This window comes from Ursus arctos, unplaced genomic scaffold, assembly GCF_023065955.2.
Source record: "Ursus arctos isolate Adak ecotype North America unplaced genomic scaffold, UrsArc2.0 scaffold_32, whole genome shotgun sequence".
Taxonomy (NCBI): domain Eukaryota; kingdom Metazoa; phylum Chordata; class Mammalia; order Carnivora; family Ursidae; genus Ursus; species Ursus arctos.
The window spans coordinates 2840410-2863642 of NW_026623008.1; the positions used below are offsets into that span (position 1 = coordinate 2840410).

The following is a 23233-nucleotide window of genomic DNA, read 5'->3' on the forward strand; positions in this document are numbered from 1 at the left end:
TGCCGGCCGGCGGCGCACCCCCGGCAGAGCCCCCTGACCTGGCGGCGCGCGGAGGCGACCCGCGTCCTTCCGCGTCGCCGCCGCCCGCACCCCCGGACCGCGCCGCCCCCTCGGCGCGGGGCTCGGACCGGAGGCGAGAGCGGCGCCACGAGACACGCACCGTGCGCGGCGGCGCCGCCCGGCCTCCCTCCCCACCGCCCGGGAGGGCGAAGCCGCGTCTCCTCCGACTCTCACCGCGCGGCCGCAGCGCCCGAGCGCGCCCCTCCCAGGCCGGCCGTGGGCGCCCCCGCCTCGCTGCCGCCTTCGCTGGCTCGCCCCCGGAGGGGCGGCGAGCCCCGCGCCGGGGCCGGAGGATGTGCGCCCCCGCGGGCCGCCCCGCCTGAGCCATGCGCCCCAACGGCGGCGGCGCGCCGGCCGGCATGGAGCCCCGCGCGGCCGCGCTCTGACTCGCTCTGCGCCCCGCGGCCGGCGGGCGGCGGGCGGCGGGCGGCGGCGGACCGAGAGCCAGAGACCGGCGCCGCGGGACGGAAGCGAGCGGGCGCGGGTGCCGCGCAGATGGCCGGGGCGAGCAAGGTCTGAGGCTCCGCTCCCCGAAACGTGACCATGTGGATTCAACAGCTTTTAGGACTCAGGTGAGCGACCCGGCCAGCGCCGGGATGCGGGTGGGTGCGTGGGTGCGTGGGTGCCGGGCTGGGCTGAAGCGGCGCTCTCCTCAACGTTGCAAATAAAGGGACCCTCCCCGCTAGCTGCCAGAGGGGGCCCCGGGAGCTCGGTCGGGGTGCCAGTCTGGAGCCTGGAGCTCCGCGGCCCCGCAGGGAGCGGCCGGCTTTCCCCGGCTGCGCGCGTGCGGGTCCGGCCAGGGGCGCCCGCCCCAGATCCCCGTGCAGCGGGGCTGGCCCGGCGAGCCCGCGGCTCCGGGCGCCAGCAGCGCAGTGTCCTGGCCTGCCGCCCCGGCGCGCCTCCTCCCCGGGGCCCGGCGGGCCGTGGACCCAGGGCGGGGACCGGGGCCGCGGGAGAAAGCTAGAGCTCCCCCCCGCTCCCGGCTCCCGATTCCCGGCGAGAGCTTGGCAGTGGGAGTTGGAGGAAACCAAAATCAAACAGCCACTCCGCTCTCCCTTCCCCTTCCTCGGGGCCCCAGGGCTGAGCAGGGGCTTCCCGGGGGCCAGCTGCCGATCCAGCTGTTTGCCGGTGACCTCCGGGCGGACGGGTGCGCACAGCTGGCGGGCAGCTGGGGCGGGAGACGCTGGGGCTCTGGGGGAGCTCAGGCGGGCACCCCCCACCCACCCACACACGCAGACACCCGCGGGAGCGCCCCGGGGCTTGTCTGGTTCCGGACTCCAGGGCCGGCTGGAACCAGGGGGTCGAGCTCAGAACTCGCGGCAGGGGTACACGGGAAGACCCTTTCCAGCAAACTTTGCCCGCTTGCTGTGGAGCTCGGGCTTTCAACCCGTGCTGGGGCGGCCTAGAGCCCAGTCGTGCGTAGTTGTCTCCTTGGCGGGGCAGGCTGCCTCCAAGCCGTCGCCTGCCTGCCAGGGGGCTTCGCGGAGCTGGTGCGTTTTTGGGTCCCGGGTTGCAACCGAAAGCGAGGAGGACATAGGCGGAGGCGGAAAAGTGGTGCGGTTCTCGAGTTTGTCCACTGGGATGCACTGCGCTCCCGTGCTGGGGAGGAAAGGGCCGCTAGGTGCTGGAGCGGCTGCCTGAGCCGCCCCCACCGCCGCCCCATCAAAGCCAGGGGGAGTGAGCCGAAGGGAGACTCAAGTGCGCGTCCTGATTTTGAGAAATCAGAAGAGCACAGAGCTCGCCAAGCGTTCTCTAGCTACCTTTGATTTGTGAGACAATCCCCCATCCCGGGGGTAAAGACTGTTTAAAACATCTAGTGAAAATTGTCAAATGTTATTATCCGCCTTTTTCTGGAAAGCGGCATTCCTTCTCCTGGTGGCTGGGTCTTGTTTGCCAGCGTGGACTGTAAAAGGTTAACGGCGATGCGATCCTGTTGGGTACTGGCGGTGGCCTGAATCGATACCCTGTTCTTGGACTAGATAAGGTTTAGGCTCCGTGTTCTGGGACACAGACAAAATGGAGCGAGGGCAGCCTTGCCCGGTGACCCCTCCAGGTGCCCTGCCATCTGCCTCTCAAGGCTCAGCCAGCCCCGGAGGGCCTCGGGAACGATCAGAGGGTCCCAGCCCCGGCTCTGGGTGCATCTTTGGCTCCCAGCTGCGTCCGGAGCTCCTGTCTGGCGGCTTGATTCTGACTGATGGCTGGCAAGTTATGTGGGGTTTTTTCTTTTTTTATTACTAAGTTGCTAGATTGAAAGATTAGTACATTTTGATAAGGGGAAGAGAAGAGTAAATACCATGGAAAGAAACCTCTCTGTTGGTTCAGAATTCACTAAACAGCTCCTCTAAAGCCCCCCAGTGCAAGCTCCTTGGGATTTTGCTGTAGGAAATAGTTCTGTTGGTGATTTTGAAGTTTGACCTTTTGTGTGTTTTTTTTTCTTCAGTGTTAGCACAAGAGATTTTCTGTAAGTGTGCCTCTGAGGACGAGCTGTCACCTGTCTAGGAGGCTGACAGGAGAGAGCTCTGTCACGTCTGTGAGAGCCATCCCCTGGCCAGCAGAGGGGCCTTGCCGGGAGGGTCCGTGCTGTTTTCCCATCACAACAGGCAGGGGTAACGGTCACGAAGCCAGGACTGCTTGCTTCAGACCTGGACATGCCCCTTGTCCTTGGAGAAAGCCCGTCACCTTTGCTCCCAAGCCACCCCGTGGCTCCCCAGGTGAGCCCTGGATACCCTGCGGCCAGGCTTCGAACCTGGTTCGTCAGGCAGACGCTGAACCCGGAGTCCAGGTCTGTCGAAGGCAGCTCTGAGCATGACCTGAGTGAGAATAGCTGTCCGCTCAGGCTCCGCAGACAAAGTCTGGGCTTGGTTTTTTGCTTCTGCGTGTGACCGGAGCTGTGCATGGAGCCTTCTCTTCTTATGAGGCAGAAACAGATGGAGTCTTATTGAGCTGTTTTCGTGCCTTTTTGGTGGTAGTTGTATCAAAGCTCCAGGCACGGGTAAAGGTATCTCTTGAAAGCAGCCCGGCAGCCTGACCAGCTGCTCTGGAGCTCAGACATAAATGAGCACCGAGCCCAGCTTGGAGGGGTGCTTACTCAGCACGCAGCAGAGTTTGGCGGCCTCGTTGTTGTAAGTGGCCTCGGAGGCTGCAGCCCACAGTGCCGCAGCTTTGTCAGGGGCCGGGAGCGTGCGAGGCATTTGCTCGGTGTCGTCAGGCGTGCCCCGGCTCGCCGGCCCACGGCTCCTTCCCAGGACGGCTCCTGGGGGCCGCGGTGTCCGCTCTCCCACCCACCACGGCCCCGGTGTGTGTGTCTGCTCGGGGGTGCGTGTGTAACAAAGTGATGTGACTCTCTTTGCGGGGTGCTTCGCAGTCCCCCGAGCTCTGGCCACGCACATGGTACCATGTTTGGGCCTCACCACATAGACCCAGTGGGTGGGCTGCCACCACCCCTGCCTCTGACGTCCAGCAGCTGGGGCTGTGCGGAGGCTTGAAGAGGATGGACGGAATCAGACGCTCTGTCCACAGACATCGCCCTCCTGGTGAAACCTGGCTCGTGCCCATTTCCAGCTGCTGCTACCAAATTGATTGCAGCCGGCATCCATCGAGTGTCAGCGGCTGGGGTGCTCGTCAGGGACAGCGATGCTGGAATAAATGGCCATCTGAGAGGCAGCTCAACTCTTTCCACCACCGGGGTGCGTCCCCCTCCCCTCATGCCACGCCCACCGAGGGGAGCCACTGTCCAAGCGGAGGAGGGGCTGGCGGGCTCCTCCTAGTCTGTCCCTTCTGTTGATTTATCGCTTCCTTTTCCTCTGTGCATCCAAGAGGGCGATAAGTAGGGAGCAGGGCAAGCCAGCGCACAAGCGGAGACAGCTCCACGCCTCCCCGAGACGCCCGTGTCCGCGTTTCCGGAGAGGGAACAGCCTGCTTCCCCACCGCATCCTGCATCCTCTTAGCTGGGGTCCTTCAGGTGGCAGTGGCAGCCCAGCCCGGCCTCGTCATCCCCCACTCCCCCGGCCTGGGCACCATCAAGACGTCTGGCACGAGTGGGCTGGGCGTGCTTCCTGACGCCTTTATTATCCTGGGCTTCTTGTGGGAAAGCTCCACTGCCCAGCCGTGTGGATAAAAGCTGCCCCCTAGGTCATGATGAAGTGGGTAAACAGCAAACCCCGACCCACCCGTGACTGCCGAGCCTTCCAGAGCCCAGGGGCTCCTGTCTGGGGTTACGTAAGAGTCATCTGCTTTCCATATGCGTGGTTGCCAAGTTTTCTTCAAAGGGCTACAAGTCAGTAGAGACCAAATTGATGTAAAGATTAGCTTGGAAAGCCAAATATATCCTTGATCTAGATTTTCACGTTTGAAGTCTGGCTCGAGAGGGTTTCTCCTGCCTGATGCCAGTCAGACACGAGGGGGAGGCAGGAGCCGGGGCTTGCTGGAGCTGGAGCAGACAAGCCGTGGGGCCCACTGACTCTCTTTCTCTAAGACCCCCTTCCAGGAATTCAAAGAGTCTGTGAGTCATGAGGCCGCCGAGTGGGGAGTGGCAGTCACATAACTCCGATTAACCCTCAGTTAATAGAAAGTCAGAGGCTGCGGTGCGTCCATGTTAGAACTTCGGGGGCCCCAACTCCGCGAGTTCTCTGTCCACGTCAGGACTGGAGCAGGTCTGGCCGCCTGGGGGAGGCCTGGCTGCTCCAGCCCCCTCCCTTGGGCCAGGGCCCTGTACTCCAGCAGTCAACGAGAAACAGTGGGATATTTCTTCAATGCCAGGTCCCTGATGCCCCTTCCAGAAGAGGGTGCAGGGTTCATTCCCTGCTGCTGCGGGGGTGGGGGGCAGCTGCCTCACTGTCTCCCAGCAGCCTCCGGACAGGCCAAGTTAATTGGGACGCCGGGCAGGTGCAGAGAAGTGGCCGGGCGAACTGTGCAAGGACCCCAGGGACAGTGAGAAGCCAGAAACCCGACATTCCTCTGTGGGGGTTTTCATCATTATGAGGATTTCTGGCATGGCTAGAAGAGAGCCCGGAGCAGAGGCGGCATGTTGGCAGAGGCCAGGGTCGTGCTGCTAGACCGAGGGGACCTGGTGATGGGGGGAGGGGCTGGGGCTCATATTTGCATTTCCATCCCCTGCATGAGCTCTGCAGAAGGGTGTCACTTTATTTCTTCATTCTCCCCTCCCAAGAGGAGGTTGGTGGCAGCCATGCTGGGCCCATCTGTGCGTCAGCCTTCCCAGCCTGCCCTTCACTGTGCTCGCTCTGTCCACTCACTGGGACGCCTGCCATTTGTCGCGCTTTCCCTTGGGTGGCCAGCCAAGGAGGGCTGGCGTGGCAGGGCCCGCTGCTGCTCTGCCCTCTCCCACCTTTGCCAGCCCCCCGTGGGCGGTTGGCTGGGCCATGTGGCTGGTGAAGCCTGGTCGCCCGCCCTGCCCGTGCATGACCTCAGGGGCTTCCGGAAAGGCCAGCGTCAGGACCTCGTAGTTGGCAGTGGAGACCCAGGGGGTGTGTCCACCGGAAACCTGTGTTCAGGCTTCTTGTTTGACATGGAAGAGGAGCCCTGGTCTCTGGACTGTGGGCCCATGAGGGCAGGGACTGAGTCTCATTCTTCATTAGCTCTTGAGAAGAGTGAGTGGCACAGTCAGTGCTCAGAAGATGTGTGTGCGTGAGTAAATGTGTCTGCCTGGCACAGTGCCCTGGCTTCATCAAGTCTTGCCCTGTGGTTACTCGTCCTTAACTCCACACTGAGGCTTAGGAAAAGAATTCCCCGCCGGGGCCCACCTTATGTGTAGGCCCTGTCCTGCCCTAAATAGATAAACCACTTCTGCCTGACAGCTAGTCCTCACGATTCCACCATTAGAGATTCTTTCCTTTCCTGCGAGCATTAGTCAGAATTGAAATGCAAGCGTGTTTAGGAAAAACAACCCTATTGAACTCTTGCAGTCATTATCAGTTCAATAGGACTGAAAGTATCTGAGTTTTAAGTGTCTGGGAGGAAGAATGGGTATCGATGGTAAGAGAACGTGAAGGCAGGTGGCACAGATGTGGTCGTGGGATTCAGGGGAAAAGGTACCATCCAGGGAGGACAAGGAGTTATGGGTGAGGGTGTCTTGGGGCCAAATGCAAACTATTGGCCTTACAACTGGACTGAGTTCTCCCTTCCCTTTGGCTTTCCCGGGCACTGGAACGGTTCATACGCCTACCCCAGGACTAGGAAAAGGTTAACTCAAGACAGAGCCAGTTCACTTGCAGGAGAAGGTTCTGGTCAGTGTGTGAGTGCACGGGGGGGGGGGGGGGGCAGGTAGGTAGATGTGAGGACAGGCAGTGACACACCCACGCCTCTGACACCTGTGCTCCTGCCCCAGATGTGAGCTACGGAATTTGCACTGTACTCAGATAAAACACGTCTGCTTTTTATACACGTTGGGGGTAACGGACACGCAGCACTGTTAGTGTCAGGTGTACAGCGGGGCCGTTTGCGTGGTGATCCCCACGGTAACGTGTAGTTAGCGTCCGTCCCTTCACACGGTTACAGAATTTTTTTTCTTGTGATAGAACTTCTAAGATCTGCTCTCTTAGCAACTCTCAAGTATGCAAAACAGGCAGCAGGCTGGTGATTGCTGGGATGGGGGTGGGGGTGGGCGAGGGGGGCCAAGAGATACAGACTTGTCGTTATGAAGTAAATAAGTCGTGGGGGTGTCGGGGACAGCACGGCGACTCTCGTTACTCACACACGTCCACTTTCTACGTCTGTGTCACTAGAGAGGATGTTCTGATCTGAGTTCATTCCTTTCGTCCACACCTTGAGCTCCCAGCTCAGTTCTAGCATGTCTGGGGAGGGCCGGCCGCGAGCAGGTGCCATGCAGACCCAGAACGAGGGGGCTTCTGCCCTTGAGACCCCGCAGTCCAGTAATGGAGGGGGGAATACGTGTGGGGATGAAAATACTGTTATCAGAGTGGAGACCAGCAGTGTCCAATAGAAATGTAATAGGGGCCACATTTGGGGTGCTCACCAGCCTCCTGGGGCTGCCGGTTGTCATACTGGACACGTTCCTGGGGAAACACAGACGTGAGGGAAGTAAGCGTGTTAGAGTCTGCCACGCCCCCTCCCAACGGAAGTCAGGCTTGGCACCGGTGCTTAATGTGAGCTCCGAGAAGGGCCAGGCTGGCCAGCGCGCCTCTCGTTCAGCAGTGGACGTTTGACATTTGCTGAGTGCCAGGTCTGTGCCTGGTCACGCTAGCGCCAGAGGCAAAACATCGAGCCAGGGCGGGGCAGCAGCTGCCTCCGTCGGGGGCCGATGCACTCACATGGTAGGCGGCTGGCCTGCAAGCCGGTTGTTGATACCTTGCAGAGTAGCGTCCACGCTGCGTTGTAATGAAGCGCTTTGGGGACTTGAAGAGGGAGCGACAGGGCTGCTCACTTACAACAGAGGTGTCAGAGCCCGGGGGGCAGTCAGTGGAGGGTAAGACCAGCACGTGGGAGAACAAGACAGAAGCCAGTCACCCTCCCGAAGGGAGAGCGGACCTCCTAGAGGGACGGTGCTAGGGTTCTGCGCCCGTGCGCCCGGAGCCAGCACCTGGGATGGACATCCCAGTGGCTCCCCCAGCAGCATACGTGCACCAGACCCGACCCGAGTGCAGGGCCTTCATCCTGTCCCCTGCGTGCAGCACTCAGCACCAGCGTGATGCTGCGCGTCTGCGCCACCCCGGGCCTCACGGGAGGAGGAGGGATGGTGACTCGCCAAGGCCTGATTCCAGTGGAGGCATTTGGGAATGTTGTTGCAGACACAGGTGTGTGTGCATGTGTTACGAGTGTGTACGTGTGTGTGGTGGGCACTTTGGGGACCAGTGGGTAGCAAAGCACTTACATTAGGAGCTCCAACTCCAGGTGAAGAGACCAGTTTTTACAACAAAGGTCCTGCGGCAGAAGGAAACTTGCTGTGTTCACACGATTGAGAGTCTAAGGAAGAAAGGGGAACACGCCGCATCCGAACTTGACTGCTGACCAACGGCAAACAAAAACCAAAAAAACCCCACAATATCAGTGCACAAAATTCAACAATGGATAAAGAGAAGCATAGACCATGGCCAAGTGGGGTTTGCTTCATAGATGCAGGGATGGTTCAATATTTGACAATCAGTCACGGCAGTCTATCAAAGGAAAGGGTAAAGAAGAATATCATAGGATCCTCTGCATTTGATAAATTCAACACCTGTCCTGTCCACGAGAAGGACTTCCAGGAGAGTAGAAGAGGGCACTTCTTCAGCTTGATAAACAGTATATGCAAAAGCCCACGAGCTGGAAGCCTTTCCCGTGAGATCAGGAGCATGCCGGGAGGTCTGCTCTCACCGCTCTTACTCAGCAGGGTGTTGGAAGCCCCAGCCAGCACCCTGAGGAACAAAGTGCAATAAAAACATGCAGAAAGGAAGAAATAGAACTGAACCTGTTTGCAGATGATGTGATGGTCTGCATAGAAAATTCACGTAATCTATTTAAAAAAAAAAAAACCTAGAACTAATGAATGAGTTCAGGGAGGTTGGAGGATACAAGATAAATGTATAAAAATGAATTGTGTCTCCATCTGTTAGTAATGAACACATGGACGCTGAAATTAAAAAATGCAGTGCCAATTACAATCACCCCCAAAATGAAATATTTCAGTATAAAGGTAACAAAGCATGATATGGTGATGAGTCAGTCACATGCTGGGAGGTACGTGGTGCTGATGGAAGACGTGAAAGAAGGTCTACATGAGGGAAAGTCATACCATGTTCATGGACAGGAAGACTCAAGGAAGGAGGTCACTTCTCAAACTGATATCGAAGTTTAACACAATTCTTTTCAACATCCCAGCAAAATATTTGCGTGCATAGGTAAGATTATTCTAAAATGCATATGCGAAGGTAAAGGGACTAGAAATACTAAAATAGTTTTGATAAAATAAAAGAATAATGAAACGAGAGGAATCAGTCTGATGGTCAAACTTATCATGTAGCTGTCATGTCAAGACAGGGTCACATTGATGGAGGGATAGATGGATCAATGAAACAGAGCAGAGAATCCGCAGACAGACTCCCACAGATGCGCCCAGCTGATTTTGGATAAAGGTGCTACTCCCTGGAGGAAGGTTAGCCTTTTCAGCAAACCGTACTGGAACAATGGGACATTCGTAGCCAAGAGCAAACAAAAAAACAAGAACCTCAATGTTAAGTCTCGTACCTAATACAAAATTAGCTCGAAATTGGTCACATAATTAAAGGTAAAACTAGAAAGCTTTTAGAAAAGAAAAAAAAGAACACAAAGTACTCAAGATATGTGTGACTAGGCGGAGAGGTCTTTGACTTGCCACTAAAAGCACGATCCGTAAAAGGAAGAAAACTGATAAATTGGGCCTCATCAAGAATTTATCATTTTCTGTGTGAAAGACTCATCCAAGAGGGTAAAAAGACACTACAGGGTGGGGGAGAATTTCTGCAAACTGCATACCTGACAGAGGACTAGCTTCCAAGAAAGAAACACCTCTCAAAACACAATCCAGTTAGAAACAGGTGAAAGCCACGAAGGGACATTTCACCAAAGAGGGTAGTCGGGTAGTCAGAAAACACACGGAAGGGGGTTCAACATGCTTACTCGCTGGAGAAATGCGGATTAAAACCGCACACATCACTATTCGTCTAGGAGAGCGGCTGATGCGAACAGTGCCGACACCACCACGTGCGGCAAGGATGTGGGGAACCTGCTGGTCACGTGGGACATGGGACCGTCGTCGTGGAGCTTTTCAAGCTCATGGGCATCTGGGCCGGAGAAATGCAGACGTGTCCCCCAACATCTGCACACACGTTTTATCAGCAGCTTTGTTTGTCATGGTCTCAGATCGGAAAGAACCCAGATGCGCTTCAGTGGGCGAACGGCGTCGCTAACTCGGGTGCCTTCCCACCATGGAATAGTGCCAGCGATAGCCACGGAAGGGCTGTTGCTATACCCAGCAACCTGCATGCGTGTCCGGAGAATGGCGCTACATGAAGAAGACGGTCTAGAAGGTTGCGTGCTGTACGACGGCCCCATAAGGCGCCCTCCAGTGGTAAAGTTACAGAAACAAACAGGGCAGTCATTGCCAGGGGTGAGGGAGAGGGTGGGGAATGTGAGGGGAGGTGATGCGGGTACGTCAGGACAGCACGAGGGATCTCTGCGGTGATGGGGATGCTTTCTGTCTTGATCGCATCGATGCCGAGATCCTGCTTTTGCACCCTAGTTTTGCAAGATGTTACTGCTGGGGGAACCAGGTGCAGGATCTGTCCGTGTTACGTATTACAGGGCTTGTGAATCCACAATTAACTTAAAATAAAAATTTCATTAGAAAGCGGATATTCTCTACTTATCTGCCAAAGATTAGCATCTGATTGTTTGGGGGGGGGTGTAACTCTTAGGCACCGTGTACTGGGGTTTAACGACAGTCGGGCACCGTGGAAGTGGGGAAAGGGGTAAAAACATGACTTTATGGAATTTGCTATGTGGTGGTTCTGGCACATTTTTTTAGAATGCAAAATACAGTGGCATATGAACGTACGGTGTTGCTAATGTTACCAGATCCATCATCGGTGACAGTAATAAATGACCTGGTGCATAATTATTGGATGAGAAGAGCTGTCCAGATCCTTATATAAATCAGGTCAGCTCTGCAAATAGAGCAGCCTTTTTGGGGACAGTCCCACTTTCCTACCCCGGCACATAGGGTGGCTTCAAGACCGTGCTCTGAGGAATTTAAGTCAAAGGCAGAAACAGTTGGCGTCTTGTTTCTAGATCAGTAAGACATGGGCCTCAAGTTCGGGAAGGCAGAGCATTGGTTTGTGGCTCTGCTGCTTTCATTTCCTTTCGCTCTTTACGATAAAAGCACTGCAGTGTATTGTGTGTGCACACGTGTGTGTCCATGCACACGCGTGTGCCCTCGAGCACGTGCACTCTGTAAATTCTTTTTTTTTTTTAAGATTTTATTTATTTATTTGACAGAGACAGAGACAGCCAGCGAGAGAGGGAACACAAGCAGGGGCAGTGGGAGAGGAAGAAGCAGGCTCCTAGCAGAGGAGCCTGACGTGGGGCTCGATCCCATAATGCCGGGATCACGCCCTGAGCCGAAGGCAGATGCTTAACCGCTGTGCCACCCAGGTGCCCCCACTCCGTAAATTCTTGTTGAATGGAGTTGGTTAATGCCATGGGAAGCTCACCGTTGGATCTGGCTGTGAGCTTCTGAGACCCCATGGACAAGACCCACTAATTCTGTCTTTCCGTCCCTTCGGTCCAGCGGGAGGTGCTGGGCCACAGTAGTTCTGACCCTCTAGTAACCCAGGCTTTGTGCTGGGGACCCAGCCAGTCTACATCCTCTCAGTCCGTCCTCGGGATCCTCATGATGACCCTTGGAATGGCCATTGTTGCTCTGATTTCACAAAGGAGGAAGCCGGAGCTCAGAGAGGTTAAGTGATCTCCCCAAAGTCACACAGCTAGTGGTGGGAGAGCTGAGATGTGGACCTGAGTTTCATGGACTCCCAGGTCCATTCGTGCTCTTCCCACTGCCCTTCATGGCTCCTGTGTTGTATATAAAAATCTCGTTCTTACTCCTTTGGTTAAGTTACACATTGCCCTTTTGGGAAAAGCAAAGAAACCAACCACAAAAAACAACCAAACCAAAAGGACCTGTCGGCCGTGACGTCAGGCCAGCACTTGGAGCATCTGGTCCTTGTGTGCAGCTCATGCTGGAATTACAGGTCCTTCTGGCAGCCGGAGTTTTTGGTGGAAGTTTTATAGTCTAAAGGAGAGATGATTTTGTAGCAAGGAATTGATGAAACGTCACGAAGGGATGAAAACACGTCTGTGACACAGATAGTGTTAGTCAGTCTACTTAATAATTAAAAATAAATGTGTCACCAAATCCACGGGGCCCCTCTTGAGCGCGCTGGTGAGATTATACCGCGGAAGTTACTGAATGAGCACATTGACGAGCTTGGGTCCGCGTGACAGAAGTCTGGGCGGAAGGACTGTCGACCGTGGGCACGGCCGCGCGCGTGCTTCCTTACTGGGGGATAATTTATATGCCATGACATCCCCCCATTTTAAGTGCAGGACCCAGTGATTTTAGTAAATGTGCTGCGTGTGCGAACATTTTCGTCGCGGCCGCTAAGATCCCTGGTGCTGTTTACAGTTAGCCCCCGTTTCCACGCTGGGCTCCTGCGACCGCGGATCTGACCTTGGTCTCGAGACTCACGGGTTCTGGGCACTCCCCGCAGGCGGGACCACACACCGCGCCGTGGGCGTGGGTGGCTTTCTTCGGTTGCGGTCTCTCGAGGTTTCTGTGTTACTTCTGAGGGGCACGGCATTTTTGGACGTACCACAGTTGGTGTGTCCACTCCCTGGTTGCTGAGCGCTGGGCTTCTTTCTGCTTCGCGGGTCATACACCAGTGCGGCTGCCGCCCCACGTCCTCCGAAGCTGCAGACGGAAAGGCTTTGAGGGGGTCAGAGAAGCCCCCTGGGTGGTGAAGCCGGTGGGAGTGCACGGCGCAGGGGCCCCCGTCCGGCCTCTGGTTTTGCGTGTGCTCCTTCTCTCCGCTCCGCACGCGAGCGGTCGTTTAGTTACGCATCTCTCCTTTGGTCACATTTACCGGGTGTCAGCGGTGTCTCGCCGTGGTGCCGCGTCGTGGTGAGATGAAGACGAGTCCAGAGCTTTCTGTCCTGCCTCGGTGAAGAGATACCGCGAGGGCGGACCCTGGACGCGTCAGAGGGGCTCCCGCTGGCCTGGGCGTGGTCCCCAGGTGGGAGGAGGGCTGTGCGTGGCCTGGGACTGGAGCAGAGGGGGCTGGCAGGTGGCCCTGCAGACGGCCCCCCGGCCCCTGACCTCTCCCTGCTGCGTGAGGCTGGTGTGGCCCACGGGGCTGCAGGGAGGCGGTCGCGTGGGACCGTGGGCTTCCTTCCAGCGGGACAGTGGGGCCAGATTAGGGAACTGCACCCTCACGGAGCGCCTTATAGCCAAGGGCTTTACTGTGTCTTTTTAGACGACAGAGACAGTGCGGAGTCCGTAAGCATAGGACAGCACTCCCAGGAAGCTTCCCTGGGGGAGACGTTAAACCCAATTGCAGAGGCCACGTGCACGTTCCAAGGTGGGGTTAGTTCAGGGGGAGCCGGGAGCTTTGAAGAACCTGGTTTGCTAAAAGGAAAAAATGAAGCAAGTATTTGCCGTTACGTGGGGAGACAGCACATTTGCCAGTTATCCCGGAGCCTGCGTTTCGAGCTGGGGGCAGGAGGACGGTGGCCTCCTGGGCCAGTCCCATGCACGTGGACACGAATCAGGGCCCAGCTGGCCGTCGAGGGTCTTTGCTCGCAGGTGCTAACTGGTGTCGCGAGCACAGGCTTCCCAGACCTGGGGCTGGCGAGCAGACACCCCCTCCGGGACCAGCGCTGAGGGGTGGTTGCTCCCTCAAGCTCCGTGTTGAGGAGGGTTCTGAGTTCTCCTGAGGCTTAGAGAGAAGAGTATCCTAGACCGGTTGTCATATCAGCGCTGGGCATGGGATGGAGTGTCAGAGAACTCGCTTCCCTCCCCAGGAGGGCGGACGACAGGGCTTGTGAGTGGTCATGGGCCGAACACCTTCACGGACGTGCGTGTGTACTGGTGAGCACTCGTGATCACCGCGTACCGGGCGCTGCCCTAACACTGGACGCGTCTTCACTCATCCCCATGACGCTGCTGTGACGTAGGCTTTTGTTGATGTCCTGTTCCCCGAGGAGGCTCAGGGAGGTGGACTGATCTGTCCGAGTCACACAACAAGGAAGGAGCAGAGCCGGGGCTCACACCGGGCAGCGGGGTGCTGACGTTGGTGTCGCTGGGTGTCTTCAAAGACCGTGACGTGCACCAGGCGGGCCGCAAGGCAGGGGATTGGAGCCCAGCGTGGAGGGACACGGCCCTTCCTGCCTGGCTCACCGTGGAACACGTGGGTGCCCAGGACGCAGAGTGAAAAGGCCATGTCCTGACCTTCCGGTGTCCTGAGCCTGCTCGGAAAGATGATGGTTGTAGAGTGCCTGTGAACCCACAGAGGTCCGTCCATGTGGTTGGGGGGCCAGGGCCCCCGAAGTCAGGCCTGCCTGAGGACCAGCTGGGTAGCCACAGAGGAATGAATGGGGCACCCCACCAGCTCTGCCCCACGGTTGGCTGCAGACCCTCGAGGCAGCGCTCTCCTGCTGGGAGTGGGAGCACTGTCCTCATACAGGTCAAGGATGGCCCTGGGGGATAAGGGGCGATTTGGGGGCGGGAGCAGGTCAGGTGCATGCCTGTCTCTCTATTCCTAGAGAGCCTCTGGTGGCACTCGACCTGGCTGCATGTGCTGGTGCTCGGGCATCTCAATCACGTAGCTCACCTTTCACGAGAGTCCGTCGCTGCCCTCCTGGACCTGTGATCAGAAACAAACCTTCTGCTCTGGATTCCATCTCCCAAATTGCTGCAGAAAGCCACGTTAGGCAAAGGTGGAGAAGTTGCCCAGGGAGGGCTGATAGGCTCCATTGACCCGCAACTACTATTTTTTAAAACGGACTTTGTAAAACAGAATCGATTGCCAGGCAGGGGCGTTCTATCTTGCATATTGCAATGAACCTCCCAAAACCCCAAGGCCAGCCTTGTGACAAAGGCCTCAGCCTCCAGACCCGCTGAAAACCCTGTTCTGGCACTTGGCAAGGCGTGCATAATAATGAAGAGGGGAAAGAGCCCACCTAGGAGTCCGCTTTCTCTCACTCCCCCCACCCCCTCTGTTTTGTACAGAGAAAATGCAGGACTGTACCCAGATGCTGAAAAAAGCTGTACTTCCTGCCGAGGGACATGGTGGCTTTCAGAATGCAAGGATTCTTTAGGGAGCCAATTATGCAAGACAAGAGTAAGCATGTTTATTTTTATGACACCGCATTTCAAAATCCCAGAAAATGTTGATGGAACGGCCCCATTAGGCGCCCGGGTCCCCGCCGATGCTGTGGCATTACACCCTGCAGCTTTGCAGGGGGCATTTGCAGGCTCGCGGTTCAAGCTCCGCACTGGGCTAATTTACTGCCCGTTACTACCCCAGAGGTCTCTTTTAGCTCCCACAGATCCAGGTTCCTTCTTCCCTCAGCATTTTCCAGGCTAATTCGATTCTCTTCCCAGAAGCCTGATGCTCAGAAACCCGGAGCCCCAAGCTCACTTCGAGGGCGACGGGGTGGGGTGGGAGGGTCAGGGCTATGATTTGGTAGCACCGTCTACCGGGGGTCCCCAGGATTGCAGCCTAGGCTGGCTCTGGGCCTGGTGGGGCTGAGGAAGAGTCCCTTCTGATGCCTCCACTCAGCAGACGACGATGGCGCCCCCACTGCGTACAGGTGCTGTGCCGGGCGTGGAGATGGAGAAGCCTATCCTGGCCCTGCAGGAACTTTTAAGGGGAGTGGGGGCAGAGGTGCAAATGAAATTTCAGGAGCCAAGAGGAAGAAGCGTGGATCTCTACCTGGAGCAAGCGGGCAGGCTTCCTGGAGGAAGTGACACTCGGCCTCCATCAGGAAGGACGAGGGAAGGAAGCTAGGTGGGCCCAAGAAGGAAGGTGCAGCCAGGCAGGGGCAGCAGGGCGGCTGCTGTTTTCGAGTGCCTCCGTGCTTCACAGGGCCGCCGAGGCACCCAGCAGCTCAGTGACTTGCTGAAGCCTTCCCACCTCCTGGGGGGGGGGGGCAGGTGCAAGGCGTGGGTGGAGCAGGTGCATTTGGATCAGTCTGCAGGTTTTGCACAGCTGAGGAGGGAGGTGCACGTGGAGCACCAGAGGGAGGAGCCTGGACAGGACAGCAGGGCTAGGGTGCAGGGACCTTAAACTCCAAGCCCGGGTCTCGGGCTTCTGTCCACAGTCGGAGCCTCAGGAGGTCCTGGGGGGAGCACTGCTCCAATGCCCCGGTGTGTTCAGGGGGAAAAGGGAAAGACAGACCCTGGGGAGTGCGGTGGGGAGGAGGGTGGCCACTGAGAGGCTGGAGAGCAAGCCGACTGCAGAGCCAGCCGCTGGGAAGGCCCCCCCAGCTGGTGAGGGGCTCAGGCCAGCAGGACAGCCTGGCCGGTCCCTTGATCAGAGATGTGGCTGCCCGGCAATCTTCCGGCCAGTTCTCACTTTAAATTACTCTTAGGAAAAGTGCCGGCTTGAGACCACATGGGGACAGTGCACAGCCCGCTCCAACCACCCCACCTCTCTCTCTGGCCCTTTTTCTGCATTTCTTCTACCCTTAGAGACCCCTCCGGCCCCTCCCCTTGGAGAAACCCGTCCCCACTCAGGCTATGCTCAACTTATCCTGCCCGCCCTTGGAAGGCACGTTCACATTCCGAGAAAAGACCCCAAGACGCAAGGTGATGAAGCAACACCATCAAGTCAGGCTGGAAGTTTCGAGTGGAAAAGGGGAGACTTCGGGGGGAGTGTGTCTCCTCTCCAAATAATGGAATCCGGGTGGCAGCCTCCTCTGTCACCTGTGGGTCCAAACGTGTGGCAGTAAAGCTAGAGTCGCTTAGGAGGAGGGCTGTGTGTGCGTGTGTGTGCGTGTGTCTGTGGAGTGTAAGGGAGGGTACGTACGTACAGGTGTATGTGTGTGTCAGTGTGCGTGCGGAGGTGTCTGAGTCCGTGTCTGTGTGTGTGTGTACATGTGTTGTGGGGTGTGTGTGTGTGTGTGTGTGTGTGTGTGTGCGTGTCTGTGTTGTGGAGTGGACTGGGGCAGAGTGGGTGTGGGGTGTCAGTGGACTGGAACATCACCAATTAATAAGTCTGTGCCCTGTTCATCCATCCAGCTGCCAAGTAGTTCAGAACCTTGATAAACAAAATCTCTTGATAGCCCTCCAAGTTCAGGAAGTGTCATTGGCTTATTTCACAGATGGGGAAACTGAGGCACTGCAGGGTTCAGCAGTGTTTCTAAGGCCACGAGAGGTCAGCAGAGGGGCACCCAAGGACTCCTAGAGGAGCCTGACCAGACCCCCGGGCAGCCTGCTGTCCTGCCGCAGTCCTGGACAGGGATGGCTGGGGAGCACAGGCACACATGCGTGTGTGTGTCCTGGCGCTGGGCGCCCCCGCCTGGGGGATGACTTGTGTCCAGGGCTGATGTCCCTGGTGGGCCTTCTTGCTGGGCTCTGCACTTTATTATCCCTCACTTATTTTTCAGTGACAGACAGAAGTCCAGGGCATCTCTGAGAGGCAACAGGGAGGTGGGTTTCATACCCCGCCCCCTCCAAAATCTCCCCCAGCCCCTCCCATCAGTCTGAGACCCTGTCTTATGTAGGAATTCAGAGTCCTACTGAGTCACAGCAGGTAGAGTTCATGTCAGTGGCCACGGGGCATATGTAGGTTTCATGGGACTCATACTGATGGGAGGGGAGCCAATAGGAGGGACTCAGACTCAGCCAGCAGGAGGGACCCAGACTCAGCCAACAGGAGGGACCCAGACTCAGCCAACAGGGGGGACCCAGACTCAGCCAACAGGAGGGACCCACACTCAGCCAACAGGCGGGACCCCCACTCAGCCAACAGGAGGGACCCACACTCAGTCAACAGGAGGGACCCACACTCAGCCAACAGGTGGGACCCAGCCTCAGCCAACAGGAGGGACCCAGACTCAGCCAGCATTAGGGACCCAGACTCAGCCAATAGGAGGGACCGAGACTCACCCAACAGGAGGGACCCAGACTCAGCCAGCATTAGGGACCGAGACTCACCCAACAGGAGGGATCCAGACTCAGCCAGCATTAGGGACCCAGACTCAGACAATAGGAGAGACCCAGACTCAGCCAACAGGAGGGACCCAGACTCAGCCAACAGGAGGGACCCAGACTCAGCCAACAGGAGGGACCCAGACTCAGCAAATAGAAGGGACCCATACTCAGCCAACAGGAGGGACCCAGATTCAGCCAACTAATTCTATTTTTTTTTTCATTGAGGTGGAGTTCACATAACATAAAATTAACTGTTTTAAAGTGTACCTGTCATTGGCGCTTAACACATACACAGTATTGTGGTGTAGCCGCCATCACTGTCTGGTTCCAGAATATTTTCACCTTCCTGCAGGAAGCCTTGTATTCATTATCTGTCATCCCCCACTGCACAGTCTGCTGTCTGTGTCTGGATTTGCCTATCCTGGATAGTCCTATGAATGAAATGTGTACTATGTGACCTGTGCCAGCTTCCGGCCGTCTGCGCACTGCTTCGAGCTTCCCCCACACCGCGATGGACATTCCCTTCCTCGGAATGGCTGAGTACTATTCCCTCGCTTGTGTAGACCGCACTTTGTTTTCGATGCGTCCACGGATGGACATTTGGGTCATTCTACTTTCTGCTGCTGTGCGTGGTGCTGCTGCGAGCGTGGGTGAATCTGGGTGCTCGGGGGTCCGTTTCCAGTTCTCTGCGGGGGTGCCTCCATGCCTGCGCTTCCAGACACGGGCTTTGTCCACAGCTGCACCGCGTGTGTGGCCTTGGGCGGCTCCCATGCTCCCTCCCAGCCCGGAGACCTCATCGGAAGGATGGGGAGTGGAGGTGTCATCCCACCCGGGCTGGGAGGATGGTGACTGCGTGAAAAGCACAGCCCAGGGCCTGGCGCGTGCCAGTGGCTGCTCGGTGACAGCCAGCCCAGCCCCCCACCCATCACCGAGCAGACAGGCCTCTGCTTTGCCTGTGGGCCGGGCGCTGGGGTGCCGGCGAGGAGCAGCTGTTCTGTCTTTACTCCTAACACATCCCCAGGGAGGAGGCTCGGGTGAGAAGCAGCACTGTTTATAAGCTCTACACTAAAGAGGGATTATGAGCCATTTTGGGAATGGATTAAAGCAATTGCCCCTGGGATGAATCTTATTCTCGGTGACTTTTGCTTTCCCCTCTTCCTGGACCTCAAAGCTGAGCTGTATGGTCTATTGAAAAATACCTGAGCCGACGTTTATCCTTTTAGCCAGATAGCAGCCCAGACCCCGCAGGAGCGTGGCACCTCTGTGACCCAGCCACGTGCTGTGAACTTGGAGCTTCTCCGGTGACGGCCCGGCTTGTTGAGCCTGTCGCTTTTCATTGAGAGCAGCGTCTTGCTGGCACAGAGGCGCGATGCCGTGTCGCCTGCTGCTGGCTCCCGGCAAGCGGCTGCCCTCGGCTCCAGCACCCAGTCCCCGCAGAGTCTCACCGCCAGCCTCACCCCTCCGCCGTTTCCTGTCCCGAGAACCCGCTGGGTCACCTGTTCATGGAAACGTGTGAAACCGGGAGCAAACCCAAATGAACTGGAGCACGGTTTTCCAGAATGTTCTTTTGCCCTCTCCCTTTTTGGAGGAGGGGAAAAGAAAATGACCACAAACTGAGTGCATATTGGGGGATTTACGTTTCTGGAAAGTATCTTCTAAGGGATGTCCTGGCATGCGAACCATTCGAGAATATCCTGAACTCCATCCATCGTTACTTCTCGGTAGAGACGGTGGTAATAGTAACACTTGCTGGCATTTTGAAATGTGCATCACACTTCCCATGCATTGTTTCCGTTTGTCTTCACAGCAGTGAGGAGACTTGGGTGATTTTGCTGACTTTATATAGGAGAAGAAACTGAGTCCCGAAGTGTAATAATGGTCATAACATTGACATTATGATGACAGTCTTCATAAATGTAGCAAAGCACTGGGACGCCTGGGGGGCTCAGTCGGTTAAGCGTCTGCCTTCAGCTCAGGTCATGATCCCAGGGTCCTGGGATCGAGTCCCGCATCGGGCTCCCTGCTCAGCGGGAGTCTGCTTCTCCCTCTCCCTTTGCCGCTCCCCCTGCTTGCGCGCTCTCTCTCTGTGTCAAATAAATAAATAAAACCTTTTTTTAAAAGTAGCAAAGCCCCTAACAGTGAGGAGGAACTTATGATGTATCACGGAGTGTACGCACATCCTTCGGCTTACCCGCGAGCCCGCCCGCCCAGAGCACTGGAGCCTGGGTCTCCCATCTAACAGCTGTGGGGCCCCAGGTTCAGGGTGATCTGCCCTCCTGAGCGCACCCCGGGAGTTGAGGGAATGGACTTCGTGGGTCCTGCTGTCCTTTCCCAGCACCTGTCCTGGCCTGTGCCCCGTTACACCCCCATTCCTCAAAGGACGATGGCATCGTGACATGGAAACCTCGTTAGCTGTGCTTCTAATCTAAAAGATATTGGCCCATTATTTTTCGTGCTTTTGTAAATCCAGAGACTGAACAAAATTGAATCCCTGGGTAACCAGAAAATGTAATTAATGGGAACACAGCATTTCACAGGGAAGCTGGTTAGAGCCTGCTTTCATTGTAATGATCTGACCAGGGACCTGCGGCGCGGACCTCCCACCTGCGCTCAGGTGCCTGCTAAGAGCGGAGACTTTCAGAAGTGAGCGCTCTCATGAGCCCTGTCCTCCCCTCTTTGGTGGAGTCCTCGCGGCACCCTCACCCTCCGTCCCGGGGCTCCGTGGGGCTGGGCGCAGGGGGTCCGGGAGTCTCTGGGCTGCTTGTGAATCGGGTGAAGATGTGCACGGTCATGCGAGGCAGGCAGGCTTCTCCCAGGGTCTGGATTCCGTTGGGGGCTAGTTGTGGGGCACCTGTGCTGCCGTGCTAGGGGGCAGGAGCCGTCAGGGGTCACATGGGCCTTCCCTTATGGCTGCCGGTGTCACCGAGGTTACCGGACCCCCAACACCGTGACATAAAGGACTTCCAAGCATATCAAACAGAAATGAAGCAGCCAGGCGGCCAGGAGCTTCGAAGGGCCACACTCAGCCGGATGTCTTTGTCTGGGTGCGTTATGGATGGAGGGCTGTTTCTGCCAGCGTTGCCCACGGGCTGTGGGGATACAGCAAGCTTCTGTTGTGGACCCTGCTCTGTGCTTCCAGGCGCTGATGGACCTCTCAGCCTAGGAGTCTGGCAGCAGAATGTCCGGCATCGACGCCCCAGGAGGCCCCAGAGCAGCCGTTGCTGGGGACTAGTACCCCTGCAAACACCAGCTCTCTCCAGAGTCGTTTCCAGGGATGGGGTCCCATCTGTCCAGTGCTCGCTGTGTCCCTATCTCATGGGTGATGTGGGGGGGGGGGGGCGCTGTGAAGCCTGAGCGGTCCTTCCCTATTCCTGGGCCATGGCTACGGTGTGATACCACGTCCTGAATACACCACCTGACTCACAACAAGGGCTTAAGCACAAGTCATTAAGGTCACTAATCAGTTAATCCTAAAATAGGGAGATTATCCCAGATTATTCAGGAGGCTCAATGTGACCACCTGTGCCCTTAAACCCAGAGACAAAAGAAAGATGGAGAGCTGCAGGGGTGGGGGCAGAGATCGCAAACACAAGGATGTGACACGTCTCAAAGGGCAGAGGGCCACGAGTCAAGGAGACAGGACCTCGGTCCTGAGCTTGAGGGACAGGTGTCATCTTTCCTGGGGTCTCCAGGGGAGGACACAGCCCACGGTGCCCCGGTGTGAGTCGTGTGACCCCGAGCAGAGGGCCAGCCGGGCTGTGCCGTGCTCTGACCCAGACTGGGAGCTGAGGAGTGGGTGCTGTTTTAAGCTATTCAGTTGGTGGTCTTGTTACGTAGCAATAGGTAGGTCCCTGGTACAGATACGTCAGTTGAGATGCCCCTGGTCGTCCAGTTTTCTGCCCATCTGCTTCCTTCCCTCTCTGCACTTTCTATTCCAGATGTGGGGTGCGGTGGGGAGTCCGCGAGACCTCTTTGAACTGTGAGCCGTGGGCGTGCATTTGAAGCTGGCAGCCGTCCCCGCAGACGGGCTCGCTGGTGGCCGGCAGTCTCCGAGCGCACCAACTTGGGTGTGAGTTCTGGCTTCCTCAGTGACTGAGTGAATTCACCACTGTCATTTTGGCCTTTCCTGCTCCAATCAAGGGTTTATCAGAATTACTGATTGAGGGGAGGCTCTGCTCCTGAGGCGGGAGCAGAAGATCCGAGATCTCTGTGGAATGCGTCAAACCGCGTTGCCCCCAGATAGGGCTGCCAGGCAAAATACAGGATGCCCGGTTATTTTAATTTATACCCAGTGATCACTTAACTTCAGACGAACAACAAAGACTCTTTTTTTGTTGTTGCAAGTATGTCCCAACTTTTACATGGGATATTCTTATACTAAAAAAAAAAAAAAGAAAAGAAAAGTCCTTGTTTCTCTGAAATGCAAATGTAATTGGGCATCCTGGACTCTTATTTGCTAAATCTGGCTGCCCTATTCCCAGAGATGGCAAACTGGCCGCGAGGCTGGATTAGAGCACAGAGCAGTAGACAGGGAGAGAGCACTGGAGACAGGATTCAGGGGAGCTGTGGGGTTAGTAACCCTTCTCAAGGTCAGGGGTCAGCAAACTATGGTTCGAGGGGCAAATGCCATGACTGCCTGATCTTATAAATAAAGTTTTATTGGCACATGGCCACGTACACTCATTTGCACATTATGTGACTGCTTTTGTGCTACAAAAGACAGAATCGAATGGTTATGGCAGAGACCCCAGCCAAGCCTGCAGAGCCTAAAACACATGCTCTCTGGGCCTTTCTGGAAATAGTTGACCGACCCCTGCTGTGTGCTCAGAAGTTAGCAGGAAAGTGTAAGTGCTGGGAGAGGAGGGAAGGACTTGAGTCAGACTCGGGGGTGTGCCTTCTGACCTGGACGGCCTCTGGCCTGGCTCCTAGTGTGGTGGGCAGAGGCTCTTGGCCGCTGGTCTCAGGGCCCCCGCTCCGGGGCTCTGGTTCCATGGGAGGCTCTCAGAGCTCCCCCTCTGGATGGCAGGGGGACAGGGCAGAGTGAGCAGTCTCCACCCTTCTCTGCCTCCCCGCCTCCATATTTTGGGGTCTCTGGCAGAAAGTTCTGTGCAAACAAAAGCCTTGTTTTATCTGTGCCCTCCTATTTCTGTCGTGTTGCGTACTTCTGCTGTTCCTTCTCGACATTCAGCATTTTCAAACACAGATTCTGCACAGGGCATGAATCACAGTGCCATGTGGCTCTGGGGAAGTTGTCTTGGGTGCTGGCTCGAGCATCTTCCTGCAGGCGGGAGAATGCTGTCTCCACCCCGGGAGCCCCAGGTGTCAGAGCATCAGGACTGGAAGGAGGGGACAGGACCCACACACAGCCTGCACTCTCCTCTCCTGGGCTACTGTCTTCCTCCCGGACCCTCCGAGGGCGAGCCGTGGGAGCGTGCCTCTGCGGTGTTGGAGGGAGCTGTCCCCAGGAGTACC

At 56.7% G+C, this 23233-nt stretch overlaps 1 protein-coding gene across 1 annotated transcript in view; it reads left to right on the forward strand.

Annotated features, from left to right (window-relative positions):
• The first annotated feature begins 504 nt into the window (after positions 1 to 504).
• AJAP1 (adherens junctions associated protein 1) overlaps positions 505 to 23233 on the forward strand; it is a 112277-nt gene continuing 89548 nt past the window's right edge. Inside the window, exon 1 of the mRNA XM_026519988.4 lies at positions 505 to 632. Within this exon, the coding sequence (XP_026375773.1) occupies positions 604 to 632 (29 nt within the window). The 5' untranslated portion in view covers positions 505 to 603. The remainder of the gene's footprint in view (positions 633 to 23233) is intronic.